Source organism: Tripterygium wilfordii, chromosome 1 (assembly GCF_013401445.1).
Source record: "Tripterygium wilfordii isolate XIE 37 chromosome 1, ASM1340144v1, whole genome shotgun sequence".
Lineage (NCBI taxonomy): Eukaryota > Viridiplantae > Streptophyta > Magnoliopsida > Celastrales > Celastraceae > Tripterygium > Tripterygium wilfordii.
Window position 1 is genome coordinate 351,041 of NC_052232.1, and position 15,899 is coordinate 366,939.

General features: G+C 38.5%; 6 protein-coding genes across 9 annotated transcripts; all 6 read left to right on the forward strand.

The window, feature by feature from the left end:
• Nucleotides 1-75: 75 nt before the first annotated feature.
• On the forward strand, nucleotides 76-1,911 carry LOC120001976 (DELLA protein RGL1-like). The gene has a single exon (XM_038850511.1). The coding sequence runs from the start codon at nucleotides 76-78 to the stop codon at nucleotides 1,909-1,911; it is 1,836 nt and encodes a 611-aa protein (XP_038706439.1).
• On the forward strand, nucleotides 1,911-3,690 carry LOC120001993. The gene is made up of 6 exons (XM_038850526.1): nucleotides 1,911-1,992; nucleotides 2,091-2,109; nucleotides 2,203-2,221; nucleotides 2,445-2,501; nucleotides 3,070-3,215; nucleotides 3,354-3,690. Exons 1-6 carry the CDS (start codon nucleotides 1,911-1,913, stop codon nucleotides 3,688-3,690), a joined length of 660 nt encoding a protein of 219 aa, XP_038706454.1.
• Nucleotides 2,686-14,145, forward strand: LOC120006642 (DELLA protein RGL1-like). 4 transcript variants are annotated; one of them, XM_038856799.1, is made up of 4 exons: nucleotides 2,686-2,904; nucleotides 7,640-7,843; nucleotides 10,545-10,686; nucleotides 11,956-14,145. In XM_038856799.1, the coding sequence occupies exon 4, from the start codon at nucleotides 12,116-12,118 to the stop codon at nucleotides 13,799-13,801; it is 1,686 nt and encodes a 561-aa protein (XP_038712727.1). In that variant the 5' UTR covers nucleotides 2,686-2,904; nucleotides 7,640-7,843; nucleotides 10,545-10,686; nucleotides 11,956-12,115; the 3' UTR covers nucleotides 13,802-14,145. The 4 variants fall into 4 exon arrangements, with proteins under 4 accessions (XP_038712727.1, XP_038712836.1, XP_038712798.1 ...); XM_038856908.1 differs by having other exon boundaries at nucleotides 7,640-7,838; XM_038856870.1 differs by lacking the exon at nucleotides 10,545-10,686.
• Nucleotides 4,437-5,174, forward strand: LOC120002003. The gene has a single exon (XM_038850535.1). The coding sequence runs from the start codon at nucleotides 4,437-4,439 to the stop codon at nucleotides 5,172-5,174; it is 738 nt and encodes a 245-aa protein (XP_038706463.1).
• Nucleotides 5,316-6,469, forward strand: LOC120002009 (DELLA protein RGL1-like). Its single transcript, XM_038850549.1, has 4 exons — nucleotides 5,316-5,738; nucleotides 5,858-6,088; nucleotides 6,251-6,301; nucleotides 6,404-6,469. The coding sequence occupies exons 1-4, from the start codon at nucleotides 5,316-5,318 to the stop codon at nucleotides 6,467-6,469; spliced, it is 771 nt and encodes a 256-aa protein (XP_038706477.1).
• LOC120002039 (DELLA protein RGL1-like) lies at nucleotides 8,294-10,538 on the forward strand. The gene has a single exon (XM_038850593.1). The coding sequence runs from the start codon at nucleotides 8,294-8,296 to the stop codon at nucleotides 10,058-10,060; it is 1,767 nt and encodes a 588-aa protein (XP_038706521.1). The 3' UTR covers nucleotides 10,061-10,538.
• Nucleotides 14,146-15,899: the final 1,754 nt, after the last annotated feature.

Sequence of the window (15,899 nt, forward strand, 5' to 3'; positions counted from 1 at the left end):
TATTGTGCTTGTTTATTTTAGGTTTCATCTTCAAGGGGGCAGACCAAAATAAAAGAAATATTTTCCTAGCAATGTATGCCGACTAGAAACAAAGCCAGAGAGAGTAATCAAAGAGATTCCAGGATGTTTTCCAGTTTGGATCTGGCCGATGCCATCTTTCCTTTAAAGGAGTCAAGCTGTGGTGGGGTTCCAGATAAATTGTGTAATTCTGATAAGGATTTGATAAGCATGGAAGGAGTGAATGAAAGAAAACTAGATGAAGTTTTTGGAGTTGAATACCGGGAAGAACCTGGCGATATTGATTCCCTTAGTCCTGAGTATGGTTTTCCTCTAGATGATTTGATGGAAGGATTAATTTTCTGTGAAGATCCGCAACAAGATTATCAGCTCCAATCATTTTCAGATGATGTGCTTCTTGATGATCTAAGGTTTGATGCCCTTTCTCCCTCAATTGAAGCATGTCTGGAGGAGATTGCAAAGCTTGGTGAGATCCCTGCTGAAATTCAAGATACTAGTGAACACAACAATGAAGAGAATCATCCACATGCTACAACATCAATTGAGCTGCTTAAGAGTTTTGGTAGTGAGTTCAAACTGTTAAAGGAAGACAAAATAATTGAGCCAACAAGTGAATCAATATGCGTGAAGGAGCCAACCACTGGACTGTCAACTGAAGAAATCATGAGGGTTGCTGGAAAAAGGTTCATTCAATCTTATTCCCAGACAGTTGATACTATGCCCATACTTGGGAATCTTTTCGATCTGTCTTTATCTGATCTTTCAAGTGGGGAAATAGAAGATATAGAACTTGCTGATATGCTTCTAGCTTCTGCAGAGAAAGTGAGCAATCAAGAATACGAGCGTGCCAGAAAACTGCTCGGCCAATGTGATCGTTTGTCTTCCAGCACTGGAAATCCCGTTCAAAGGATAGTTTATTATTTTTCTGAAGCTCTTCGTGAGAAGATTGATCGAGAATCAAAGGGGTCAGGTAAAAAGCTTTCGTATGACGTTCCCGAGGTGATGATGACTCCTAACTCTGCAGCTCTAGCTTACTTCAAAGATGTTCCCCTCGGTCAGGTTGGACAAGTTGCTGCAATCCAAGCCATTGTAGAAAACGTGGCTGGGGCAAAGAGGGTTCACGTAATTGATCTTGGCATCAAATGCGGAGTGCAATGGACACTTTTGATGCAAGCCCTTGCATCTCGAAATGAATGCCCACTTGAAAGTCTCAGGATAACCGCTGTCGGGACTTGTTCAAGTCAAATGGAAGGTGCAGGTAAATGGTTAATGAGTTCTGCTGGAACCATGAACTTACCATTCTCTTATATGATGGTTACAATGTCAGATACGTTAGAGATCAAAGAAGATCAGTTTGAGATTGATGCAGAAGAAACAGTTGCTGTCTTCTCTGAGTTTTCCATATGGACTATGATTTCACAGCCTGATCGCTTGGATTCTATAATGAAAGTGATCATAAAATTCAATCCATGTGTAATGGTGATCATTGAAGCTGACTCAAATCTCAATTCACCTGATTATGTGAGCCGTTTTACTGAGGCTCTTTTCTTTTTCAGTGCATATTTTGATTGCCTTAATGTCTGTATGGAAAAAGATGATAAAAACAGGTTGTTCATAGAATCACTAATGAGTCAAGGAATTAAGAGTCTTGTGGTGGCTGAGGGAGAGGAACGGAAAGGTCGACATGTAAAGATTGATGTTTGGAGGGCTTTCTTGTCCCGTTTTGGGATGGAGGAGAAAGAACTTAGTATGTCTTCCTTGTACCAAGCATTTCTGGTGGTCAAGAAGTTTGCTTGTGGGGATTCTTGTACACTTGATATGAATGAAAAAACCCTAATTATTGGGTGGAAGGGAACACCACTTCATTCGCTTTCGGTTTGGAAGTTCCTTTGATGAATGTGCAGAAATGTAGCGTACCACCTCTGGGTTCAAATTCAAGCTCAGCATCTGCCAGACGCCAACGCGGAGCTCCCTGTCCGAGTCTTATGTTGCAAAACTACTGTTATGGATGTGCTTTAGACTTTAGTATATTACAGAAGTTGATTTTAATAAGTGGCTATCATTTTTTTTAGACTGTGAGGACTTGTTTGGGTTAGTTTGAAGTTTTCACTATGAGAATCCTTTCAACCTATTAATGAACTGGAGTGATGATTGCCTATGATTTTACCATGTCCTTGTTTTCAGGATGTTGAGGATGCAGCTGGTGCAAATGACAATTCTTTGTTTTCACACCTTTTATATCCATTCTGTTTTTCGATGATCATTGAATACACCTTGTTCTTTCTTTGTTGGGGCAAGTCCAGTCTTTTGTTAACAAGGACATACTTCAAACATTAGGGTTAGGGGATAACATTTGCTAATTTGAATGGTACGAGTCCTATCAATCTGTTCATAAAACTTAAATTTAGTCCTCTGCATTTTTTTAGGTAACGGATAATAACACCATACAAATTTACACTTTGAACATTCGACATGTGCCTAAAGTCCAGCCATCGGTCCACATGCATTGAAATTTCTCACAGATGATATGATAAGTTGGGTCAAAACTGGCCACAATGATATTACTTTCAGTAAAAATCAAACTCACCATCTTACAAGTCCATACAAACCATTAAACTATCACCCAAATGGTTAGTGTATCTATACACCCCTCCAAGGCTCCAACAATAAGCCTTGCATACGAAAAATAATTAACCCAGGGATCTACATTTGGATCTAGCAATGTGACCGTTTGTTGTGCAGGTGGTTTATGAGTTGGCTTATTCAGGCCCACTAGGCCGGCCGAGAACTTACAGAGAGCGTTGAGTTGGTCTCTTCCTGTCTCATTCGATGCAATAGACATGGAACTCTCTGCTCTTGGCTCTTGCTCTCCTACAGCATTGTAAGGTACGAATCGATAATCATATTTTGCTTATTTTTCGCCTGTTTCATTAATTTACTGCCCTAGTCGTTTTCTTAGCAATATTTTTATGTGAAGTGGGCTTCTCAATGCATTGTTTCGATGTCTCCTACTTTTTCTTTGTTATCTTTGCTTATTTGTTCTTATTCAAGATTCATTTATTCGTTTGGAATAAGATTATTGTGCTACAATGCATGTCGCATAGTGAAGTCCTGGCTGTCACAATATCATACATTCTTGACCTCAAACAAGATCAATTTGAGCTTGATACTGAAGAAACAGTTGCTATCTACTGTGGGTATTTCATTTTTAACCTGATTGCACAGCTGATCGTCTGGATTATTTAATGGGTGTGATAAGAAACATCAATCCATGTATAATGGTGGTCATTGAAAGCATTTGTGAGCCGTTTTATTGAGGGTCTTTTCTATTATAGTGCATATTTTGATTGCACTGATGCTTGTATGGAAAGGTATGATGAAAACAGGATCAATATAGAAAAACTCTTAAATCAAGGAATCAGGAGGGTTGTGATGCCTGATGAAAATGATTGGAGAGCCCGCCATGTGGAGATTGACGTATGGAGGGCTTTCTTTTCCCGTTTTAGGATGGAGGAGAAAGATCTTAGTATGTCTTCCTTGTACCAAGTGGATTTGATGGTCCAGTATTTTCCCTGTGTGAGATCTTGTACCCTTGATTTGAATGGGAAAAGCCTAATTGTAGGGCGGATGGGAACACCAATTTGTTCACTTTCAGTATGGAAATTCCTTTGATTAGGCTCAGTTCCAGTATATGCATCTCTCAGTTACCGAGAAAAAAATTGTTTATTGGTCAGGAACTATCGAATTACAATATATAAGCTGGACATCCTATTTATGACAAGTTGTTGTCTGTACTCTTAAAGGGATCAATTTTCTGGTTAGAGTTCCATGTTGCATCTCATTGTCTCTTCTCCATTTTTATTTATTGAATTCAGAAGATTGATGTGAATGCACTTTGGTGATCGTAATATTTGTCTGCTATGACTGTCATGATTAATGACAGCATTTTAAGTTTCGATTCCCATTTGACTTCCCTGTTCATGTACTTCACTAATTTTATGCTCTTGGAGTTTTTAGAGGAAAATTTGTATGCAATTACATCTCTCAATCTTTAAGCAATTTGCTACATGTACAGTATTTTGTTGTTTTCTGAGACTGTATTCAAATGGAATCGATAATTCGATATATAGTACCTATCGTTGAGTGATGTAAGGGGCCTTGTAACCTCAAGCCATCAACATCATTATGACTGTGCTTGATTATTTTACTTTTAATGGAAGTGTTTGGTCTTCATTCTTCAAGGGGGCAGGCCAAAATAATTCAAATATTTTCCTAGCAATGTATGCACACTAGAAACAAAGCAAAAGATATTCAAAGCCGTTCAGTTTATATGTGGCCGATGACATCTTTCCTTCTAAGGATTTCAGCTGTGGTGGGGTTCCAGATAAATTGTGTAATTCTGATAACGATTGATAAGCATGGAAGGAGGGAATGAAAGAAAGCTAGATGAAGTTTTTGGCGTTGAAGACTGGGGAGAACATGGGAATATTGATTCCCTTGGTCCTGAGGATGGTTCTCCTCTAAATGAGTTGATGGAAGGATTAATTTTCTGTGAAGATCAGCAGCTCCAATCATTTTCAGATGATGTGTTTCTTGATAATCTAAGGTTTGATGCTCTTTCTCCTTCAATTGAAGCATGGCTGGAGGAGATTGCAAACCTTGGTGAGATCCCTGCTGGAATTCAAGATACTGGTGAACACAATGATGAAGAGAATCATCCACATGCTACAACATCAGTTGAGTTGCTTAAGAGTTTTGGTAGTCATTTCAAACTATTAAATGGAGCCACAATAATTGAGCCAACAAGTGAATCAATATACATGAAGGAGCCAACCATTGGACTATCAACTGAAGAAATCATAAGGGTTGCTGGAAAAAGGTTCATTCAATCTTATTCCCGGACAGTTGATATTATGCCCATACTTAGCAATCCTTTTGATCTGTCATTATCTGGACTTTCAAGTGGGGAAATAGAAAATATAGATCTTGTTTATATGCTTTTAGCTTCTGCAGAGAAAGTGAGCAATCACGAATATGAGCATGCCAGTAAACTGCTCAGTCAATGCGATCATTTGTCTTCCCGCACGGGAAATTCGGTTGAAAGGGTAGTTTATTATTTTTCTGAAGCTCTTCAGGAGAAGATTAATCAATCGTGAATCAAAGGGCCCAGGTAAAAAGCTTCCATATGTTGTTCACGAGGTGATGATGACTCCTAACTCTGCAACTCTAGCTTACTTCAAAGACGTTCCCTTATGTTCGGTTGGACAATTTGCTGGAACCAAGCCACTGTGGAAAACATGGCTAGGGCAAAGAGGATTCACATAATTAATCTTGGCATCAAAACCGAAGTGCGATGGACGCTTTTGATGCAAGCCCTTGCATCTCGAAACGAATGCCCGCTTGAGAGTCTCAGTATAACTGCTGTCGGGACTTGCTCAACTCAAATGGAAAGTGCTTGTAAATGGTTAATGAGTTTTGCTGAAACCATGAACTTACCATTCTCTTTTATGATGGTTACAGTGTCGGATATGTTTGACCTCATAGAAGATCAGTTTGAGATTGATGCAAAAGAAAGGGTTGCTATCTTCTCTGAGTTTTTCATGTGGACTATGATTCCACAGCCTGATTGCCTGGATTCTTTAATGAAAGTGATCAGAAAATTCAATCCATGTGTAATGGTGATCATCGAGGTTGAATCAAATCTCAATGCACCTGGTTATGTGAGCCGTTTTATTGAGGCTCTTTTCTTTTAGAGTGCATATTTTGATTGCCTTGATGTATGTATGGAAAAGGATCAAAACAGGTTGTTATAGAATTGCTAATGAGTCAATGAATCAAGAGTGTTGTGGTGGCTGAGGGAGAGGAACGGAAAGGTCGACATGTAAAGATTGATGTTTGGAGGGCTTTCTTATCCCGTTTCGGGATGGAGGAGAAAGAACTTAGTATGTCTTCCTTGTACCAAGCATATCTGGTGGTCAAGAAGTTTGCTTGTGGGAATTTTTGTACACTTGACATGAATGAAAAATCCCTAATTATTGGGTGGAAGGGAACACCACTTCATTCGCTTTCAGTTTGGAAGTTCCTTTGATGAATGTGCAGAAATGTAGCGTACCACCTCTGGATTCAAATTAAAACTCAGCATCTACCAGATGCCAAGACGATGCTCCATGTCCGAGTCTAATGTTGCAAAAATACTGTTATCGATATTCTTTAAGACTTTAGTATATTGCAGAAGTTGATGGTAATAAATGTCTTATCATTTTTTCCAGACTGTGAGGACCTGGTTAGCTAGTTTGAAATTTTCCCTTGCGACTCCTTCAAAAAGGACCTGTTAATGAACTGGAGTGATGATTGCCGTTGATTTTAACCATGTCTTTGTTTTAAGGATGTTGAGGATGTAGCTGGTGCAAATGATAATTCTTTGTTTTCACACCTTTTCTATCCATTTTGACTCAGTTATAATCATTGACTACTTCTGAACACACGATGTCCTTTCTTTGTTCGGGCAAGTACCATTCTTTTGTTAACCAAGGACACAAAATTTTAATCTATTTGTTGCCAACAAGTACCAGTTTAGGCTCTACGCAAAATTTTCATCTATTTGTAGCCAACAAGTTTTTGTTGATAAAACAATTGTACAATTGCTTTTGGTGGGTTGATCAAAATCAATCGTACACTAAAACATCGTTCTTTTATAGTCTTTTGTTGCATCACCACTGTTATTGATGTGCTTTTACTAAATTGCAGAATGATGCGTTTCCGCCCAAAATGATTATTTATTTGGGTATCATTTTTATTTTGATCGTAAGAACATGTGTAAGAATTTTTTTTTTATCTTTTCAACTTTCGCCTTAGTATTTCTGTGACAACAGCGTTGATGGAAATGTGTAATGGTAGCATATGACTACATTGTCCTTTTTTTAATAATGTGAGTGCTATATTGACTCTGTTTCTCGATTTTTTTTAGTAAAATTTGAAAACATATTATTTCAATTGCATCACCTTTTCTCTCCATCCACGGTGTGAATTTATACTGTTAATGTATTTTTTGTTTGGGCAAATACTGTGTTTCTCCAAACCAAGCCATGTGTAGAAAATCCAATAATCAAGATGAGTTTGAGCCGGTCTTGGCTGTTGTTGAGGTTGCTAGTTGTCACGACTCCATCTCTTTAGGATTTCAGCTCTTGGACTGTAAAATATGATTCTTGACTTTTGTATGATATTTCACACGTGACAATTGAATTACTTAGCAGGATTCTTCTAGTACTTTCACCTATACCATTTTAGTTTCCAATGCCCTTAAGCTGTTTTTGCTTTAATGAAGCTTTAAGTATTTGAAGTATGTTATAAGTGTATTTGTATATGCAACCTATATATAGCTTGCAAAGTCATTGACAACTTTTATGATGCAAGTGCCAAATTCATTCTGTTTCATAAGTTTTTTCTTTAGTAAGTTGTAGACGCATACTCTGTCTTTGAAAATACGCTTTCTCTTGCTGCTACTCAGGGACACACTTATCTTAGTCTCTAAAAACAAATATTTGAATTGATCCTGTGGGGGAGAGAGAGGTGGTATGGAGTATGTGAGTCTATGATTTATTTTATGCTTTATTATTTTCAGGTCACGAGGGGAGGAAAGAACCATTTATTCAGCATAGAACATCCAGAAACTTTCAAACAAGGATGACTTGGTTTCTTCTTGTCTTATTTGATAGCTCAGAAGTCAGAACCGTGGAACAGAAGGAAGCAAAACTATGTGAAACATATATAATATCCACGCAGAACCTGTTCGCTGCGGTCATCCCAAGAAATATGACATTGTAAGGTACGGTGTCCATATTGCTTCCTTTTCATGTACTTCGCTAATCCATGGGAAACTAGAACTGCGAGATGGAATTTTTAATACATTGTTTCTATCTTTCAACAGTTATTCTGTTATCTGTATGGTAGTTTGTACTTATTCAAGGTTATATCAATATGGCATTTGTATAAAGTAAGATTATTCGGCTACAATGCAGGCCACCTAGTAGAGTCAACCCATCAGCATCATTGTTAATGTGCTCGATTATTTTAGGTTTAAGAATCTGTCAAATTCTAAGCCAATAATCAGAATTTTTTTTCTCTCTAAGAGTTATAGAACAAGATAGCTGGAAGTCTTCTTGTATATTTAGGTCTTGGATTCATCCCCTCAAGGAATTTACAACATATACTTGTCCAAAAACCAAGTACAACCCAGGAAAATAAAAATGATCCCGAGTTAGTTACCAAGTTTGATATGGCGTCAAAGTTCCCGTTTGAGGAGTTTAGATGTGGTGGAGTGGCAGATAAGTTGAGTAGTTCTGATACTGGTTCAAAAAGTGTGGAAGGAGGGAATGGACGGAAAAAAGGTCAAGGTTATGGGGTTGAAGATTGGAGACACTCTTTGGGTATTAGTTCCCTTAGTTCTGTTGATGGGTTTTATAATGATGATTCACTAGAGGAAGCATTCATAGTCTCCAAGTATTTGCAACAAAAGCATCAACTAAAATCATTTTCAGGTTATCATGTTCGTGATAGTCTAACGTATCATGTCGTTCCTCCCCCCACTGAAGCATGCCCACAGGAGAACGTAAAGCTTAGTGAGATCCCAAACGGAGTTCAAGATGTCGTGGAATCCAAGAAAGAAAACAGGAATCCATATCCTTTAGCCCAACTTGAGCTGCTTAAAAGTCTAGGTTGTGGGTTCAAACGGTTAAATGGAGGGCGAATAATTGAGCCTAGATGTGAATCAATTTGCAAGAAGGAGCCAACAAGTAGACTATCTACCGAAAAAATTATGCGGGTTGCTGGAGAAAGGTTCATCCAGTTTTCTTCCCAGAAAGTTGATGTTGCCCCTGTGCTTAGCAATCCTTTTGATCTTTCTTTCTCTGGACTTTCTAGTGAGGAGACAGAAGATGTAGAGCTTGCTGATATCCTTCTAGCCTCTGCAGAGAAATTGGGGAATCAAGAATTTGAACATGCCACTAGATTGCTCGGCCACTGTTTTCAGTTGTCTTCAAATACTGGAAATCCTGTCCAAAGACTAGTTTATTATTTCTCTGAAGCTCTGTGTGAGAAGCTCGATCAGCAACCAAAGAGCTACGGTAAAAAGCTACTATTTAATTTTAATGAGGCGGTGACTCATGGGCCTGACCTCCTAGGATACTTCCAAGAAGTTCCTTTCAGCCAGATTGAACAAGTTGCTGGAATCCAAGCCATTGTAGAAAATGTGGCAGAGGCAAAGAAGGTTCACATAATTGATCTTTGCATCAGAGGTGGAGTGCAATGGCCACTTCTGATGCAAGCTCTTGCATCTCGACAAGAATGCCCTCTTGAGCTTCTCAAGATAACAGCAGTTGGGACAGCTTCGAGAGCAATGGAGGATGTAGGTAAACGGTTAACAAGTTTTGCCAAAACCATGAAATTGCCGTTTTCTTATAAGATTGTAGCAGTGGCCGACATGCTTGACCTCAAAGAAGATCACTTTGAACTAGATTCTGAGGAAACAGTTGCTGCCTACTCTATGTTGTACTTGTGGACTCTGATTGCGCTGCCGGATCGACTGCATTCTGTAATGGGAGTAATCAGAAAAATAAATCCATGTATTATTGTGGTCACTGAAGTGGAGTCTAACAATAATTCACCAGTTTTTGTGAACCGTTTTATTGAAGCTCTTTTCTTTTACGGTGCTTATTTTGATTGCCTCGATGCCTGTATGGAAAGGGATGATCCTAAAAGGATAGCAATAGAATTGATGTTTGGTAAAGGAATCAAGAATATTGTAGCAGCTGAGGGAGAAGATAGGAGAGTTCGACAAGTGAACATTGATGTTTGGAGGGGTTTTTTTTCCCATTTTGAAATGGAGGAGAAAAATCTTAGTATGTCTTCCTTGTACCAAGCAGATATGATGGTCAAGCGTTTTTCTTGTGGGAACTCTTGTACGCTTGATATGAATGGAAAATCCCTAATTATTGGGTGGAAGGGCACACCAATTCATTCACTTTCAGTTTGGAAGTTTCTGTGATCATTGAAAATGAGTTGAAAGGGGGAATTGACAGTATGATCTCTGTTCCAACCTCATGATACATAAGCTGGAAGAATTTTTTTTGATGATTTGTGGTCTCTACTCTGAGAAACCAGTGTTCCTGTTCGATTATTGTGTTGCATCACCACTGTTACCGACTTGCTTTCATTAAATTCCAGGAAAGTGAGTTGCACTTAATATGATGATCACAAGTTTCTATCGTTGTAATTTAGACATCAATACCCCATATAAACTAGTTAGTAGACGTTCAACCTTTACTGTACCACTTCTGTAAAATGACTGTTATTGGAGTAGTGATTGCCGATCGATGCCTTTAAGGTTTTCTTTGTTTTACGGATCCAAATGCCAATCTCTCTCTGTTTCATAAGTTTTTCCCTTCGCACTCCATCAATTGGATGCCCAACATACAAACGAGTGTTGAATTTACTGTCATCAACTTATTATAGCTAGACTTCTATTTCAGGTCATGAAGAAGAACGGCTTATTCAGTGCAGGATGTTGGGGATCCATGAATTAGCTCTTTTATGACACTGAGGAGCTAGCGAACACTATAGTACACTACATAATCAGAACTTTCTCAAGAATACTATATAAGCCGGATGCTGGTACAGTACTTAAACCATGCTGGTGTCCTAAGTTTGTGTGGATCCGAATAACTTGTCTTTGTTTCAGAATTTTTTGTTTTGAATCTTTATTCCACATAGATTTGATTTATTCATGTGCCAGTTGATTTGCCATTGGTAAATATTGCTTATGTTCTTATGTACTGGGGAATTAAAAAGGATAGAAGTATTAAAAACACTTGGTTGGAATCATCATATATGACACAGACCTCAATTTTGCAAGAGGATTTAGGACAGCTTCTCATCGATTGTCTATTTCTCAATCCTCTTGCCATGGTTTAATAGAATAATATCCATGGTGTGGAAAAACACTCTCTTTGAGAAGTCAGGATCTGATGAAACTAATTCTAGGGCTTTGGAATTCGCTGATGAATCAATGTCATAGTTATGAAAGCAAGTAGTTTTGAGAAGGCAATCCGGTTAGGAACCTGAGTCCAACTTTTGCTAAGCAATGAAAATTCAAGTTGGCTGAGTTTGAGGTAATTGGAATAGTAAGGTAAGAGGCTGATGTTCTTGATCGGGTTCTGGTGAGATACAATGAGGGCAGAAAAATGACTCTCTGGACAATACATGTTTGTAAAAGTTGGGTGAAAAGGCTATTGACATGAATTGAGGGTTTGAGATTGTCTAAGCTAGAAATTTTGTGATAGATTTCACAGACTTTGTCCTCAAGCAACCCCTCTTGGCAACACATGAGTACTCTGTCACACTTTATAAGTCGATGAAATTTAGGTCATTTTGTTCTTATGGATAATGGACTGATTAGTAAGAGAAAAAAAAGAGAGGCACTGCTGGACTGCCCTTGGGAGTGCTGAGAGACTTTAGAGTAAAGAAGAATTTCACCAGATAGTTGTCTTGCTTTGTAACATGGTAGCCGATGAAGTTTATAATATAATGCCGAATCGGATGAAGTTTTGAATCCTTCCACACTTTAAAATTAACTAATATTAAAATCAATATTATTGAGAAAAAAAAATGCCAAACTGGCATCAGATAGGTGTCTTGCTTTGTATATGTGTATGTATTGAAATAATTGAAAATTTGTATGCAATTGCATTGTCTCCATCTTTCAGCAATGTGCTACATCGTATGTCATTTTGTTGTTTTCCAAGACTGTATACAGATGGCGTCCATCGTATGTTATAGTAACTATCGTTGGGTGATGCAGTCGGCCCTGTAACTTCAAGGCATCAACATCATTATTACTTTGCTTTCTTATTTTAGTTTTAATGGAAGTGTTTGATCTTCAAGGGGGCAGACCAAAATTGCATGACACTAGAAACAAAGCAAAAGAGAGTAATAAAAGTCGTTTTCCAGTTGGGATGCGGCCGATGCCATCTTCCCTTTTAAGGAGTTCAGCTATGGTGGGCTTCCAGACAGATTGTGCAATTCTGATAACGTTTTGATAAGCATGGAAGGAGTGAATGAAAAAAAACTAGATGAAGTTTTTGGAGTCGAGGACCGGGGAGAACCTGGGGATATTGATTCCCTTAGTCCTGAGTATGGTTTTCCTATAGATGATTTGATGGAAGGATTAATTTCCTGTGAAGATCCGCAACAAGATCATCAGCTCCAATCATGTTCAGATGATGAGCTTCTTGACGATCTAATGTTCAAAGCCATTCCTCCCTTAATTGCAGCATGCCTGGAAGAGGAGATCGCAAAGCTTAGTGAGATCCCTCCTGGAATTCAAGATACTGGTGAACACAACAATGAAGAGAACCATCCACATGCTACAGCATCGGTGGCTGAGCTGCTTAAGAGTTTCGGTAGCGATTTCAAACTACTAAATGGAGACAAAATTGAGCCAACAAGTGAATCAACATGCATGAAGAAGCCAACCACTAGACTGTCAACTGAAGAAATCATGAGGGTTGCTGAAAAAAGGTTCATTCAATCTTATTCCCAGACAGTTGATATTATGCCCGTACTTGGCAATCCTTTCGATCTGTCTTTATCTGGACTTTCGAGTGGGGAAATAGAAGGTATAGAACTTGCTGATATGCTTTTAGCTTCTGCAGAGAAAGTCAGCAATCGAGAATATGAGCGTGCCAGCAAACTGCTCAGCCAATGCAATCGTTTGTCTTCCAGCACTGGAAATCCCGTTCAAAGGGTGGTTCATTATTTTTCTGAATCTCTTCGTGAGAAGATTGATCGAGAATCAAAGGGCACAGGCAAAAAGCTTATGTTTGACATTCCTAAGGTGTTTATGACTCCTATTTTTGCAAATCTAGCTTACTACAAAAACGTTCCCTTCGGTCAAGTTGGACAAGTTGCTGCAATCCAAGCCATTGTAGAAAACGTGACTACGGCAAAGAGGGTTCACATAATTGATCTTCGCATAAAATGCGGAATGCCATGGACACTTTTGATGCAAGCCCTTGCATCTCGAGACGAATGCCCGCTGGAGAGTCTCAGTTTAACTGTTGTCGGGACTTGTTCTAGTCAAATGGAAGAAGTAGGTAAATGGTTAATGAGTTTTGCTGAAACCATAAACTTAACATTCTCTTATATGATGGTTAGAATGTCAGATACGTTTGAGATAAAAGAAGATCAGTTTGAGGTTGATGCGGAAGAAACAGTTGCTGTCTTCTCTGAGTTTTTTATGTGGGCTATGATTCCACAGCCTGATCGCCTGGATTCTTTAATGAAAGTGATCAGAAAATTCAGTCCATGTGTAATGGTGATCATTGAAGCGGAAGCAAATCTGAATTCACCTGATTATGTGAGCCGTTTTATTGAGACTCTTTTCTTTTACAGTGCATATTTTGATGCCCTTGATGTCTGCATGGAAAAAGATGATCAAAGCAGGTTGTTTATAGAATCACTATTAAGCCAAGGAATCAATAGTGTTGTGGCGGCTAAGGGAGAGGAATGGAAAGCTCGATGTGTAAAGATTGAAGTTTGCAGGGCTTTTTTATCCCATTTTGGGATGGAGGAGGAAGAGCTTAGTATGTCTTCCTTGTACCAATCATATCTGGTGAACAAGAAGTTTGCTTCTGGGGATTCCTGTACACTTGATATGAATGGAAATGCCCTCATTATCGGGTGGAAGGGAACACCAATTCATGCCCTTTCAGTTTGGAAGTTCCTATGATGAACGTGCAGAAATGTAGCGTACCACCTCAGGGTTCAAATTGAAGCTCAGCATCTGGCAGATGCCAACAATGTCCGAGTCTTATGTTACAAAACTACTATCAGCGATGTTCTTAGACTTTAGTATATTGCAGAAGTTGCTGGTAATGAGTGGCTTTAATTTTTTTTTAGATTGTGAGGAACTGTGTTAAGCTAGTTTTCACTTCCGACTCCTTCAAAAAGGTTAATGAACTGGATGATGATTGTCGATGATTTTACGATGTCTTTGTTTTAAGGATGCTGTCTTGAGCTTCTCAATATAACTGAAGAAGGAATTGCTTTGTTAAATTTTGCTTATAGTTGCTCAACTACCCTCCCTAAAATGACATATTAGATGGAGTAAATGGTACTACATATGTACATGTACATTCATCCAATCTAGACTAGACATTGTTTTTTTTTTAGAAGATAGACTAGACATTGTTAGACATTTATCTTTTAGTACTTCTCAGTTCCCATCACTTATCACTTGAGGACTGAATTATTTGAAGGCCCAACAAGTGCCACAAACGAGATTTATCTTTTAAAACTTTTTTTCATCATTTGTAGGTTGGACTATCCGAAGCCTAGCAAGTGCAACAAACAGGCGGAGCTCAAATTCCTAACAAATGCAATAAACGGGCAACCCATGCCCCAAAAAATGAATGAAGGTAAGGCCATCCAAGAAATTAGACAATGTGAAACATTGATCTTTTAACATTCTCTATCATTTGTGAGTTGGATTATGTGGAGGCCCAACAAATATGACAGATGGTCAAACCATAGCCCAAAAAACGAGTGGAGTAAGGCCGTCCAAGAACACATCACAGGGGCCCGCTATGCACATATAATTCACCAGAGAGGATGAGAGAGATTTATATGTTTCAACATGCTCAAAGGAATTCGAGGACAATGGTAAAGGGTTAATGGGTTTTGCCCAAACCATGAACTTGTCACAATATCAGATGTGCTTAACCTCAAAGAAGATTAGTTCAAGCTTGATGATGAGGAAGCAACTACTGTCTACTCTGAATTTTTCTTGTGGACCACGATTTGACAGTCAGGTCTCTTGGATTCTTTAATGAGAGTGATCAGAAAGATCCAGCCTGGTATAATGGTGGTCACTGAAGTTGTGTCAAATTTCAATTCACCAGACCCATACTAAAATTGGGTGGTTCTTCGGCCACAAAAAAAAAAAAAAAAGAAAGGTCATTTGTTGTTGTTGAGGTTTGTGAGTTGTTCGTTGTCTCCAAAAGCATCTCAATAAAAGATTGGGGGAAGAAGGGCTTCAGTCACCTTCTCTTATCTCTCTACCTCCTTTGACATGCAAAGTTAAAAACCCTAATTGTTCTAAACTCTTCTGTTGTTGTCATACTATAATGTGACATAAAAACCCTGATTTCAATGATTTTATCTTACTTTTATTTCAGGTCATGTAGAAAGAACGGCTTATTCAGTGCAGGATGTTGGGGATCCATGAATTAGCTCTTTTATGACACTGAGGAACAAGCGAACGCTATAGTACACTGTACACTACATAATCAGAACTTTCTCAAGAATACTATATAAGCCGGATGCTGGTACAGTACTTAAACCATGCTGATTTCCTAAGTTTGTGTGGATCCGAATAACTTTTCTTTGTTTCAGAATTTTTTTGTTTTGAATCTTTATTCCACATAGATTTGATTTATTCATGTGCCAGTTGATTTACCATTGATAAATATTGCTTCTGTTCTTATGTACTGGGAAATGAAAAAGGATAGAAGTATTAAAAACACTTGGTTGGAATCATCATGTGAATACATGACTCGGACCTCAATTTTGTAAGAGGGTTTAGGACAGCTTCTCGTCAATTGTCTATTTCTCAATCCTTTTGCCATGGTTTAATAGATTCATACGTTCATAATATCTACAGTGTGGAAAAACATTCTCTTTGAGAAGTCAGGATCTGAGGAAACTAATTCTAGGGCCTTGGAATTCACTGACAAATCAATATCATAGTAATGAAAGCAAGTAGTTTTGAGGTGATCTCTAGCTGGGATCATTGAGGTGAGAGGAAGAGGGCCGAAGCCCACAAAGGC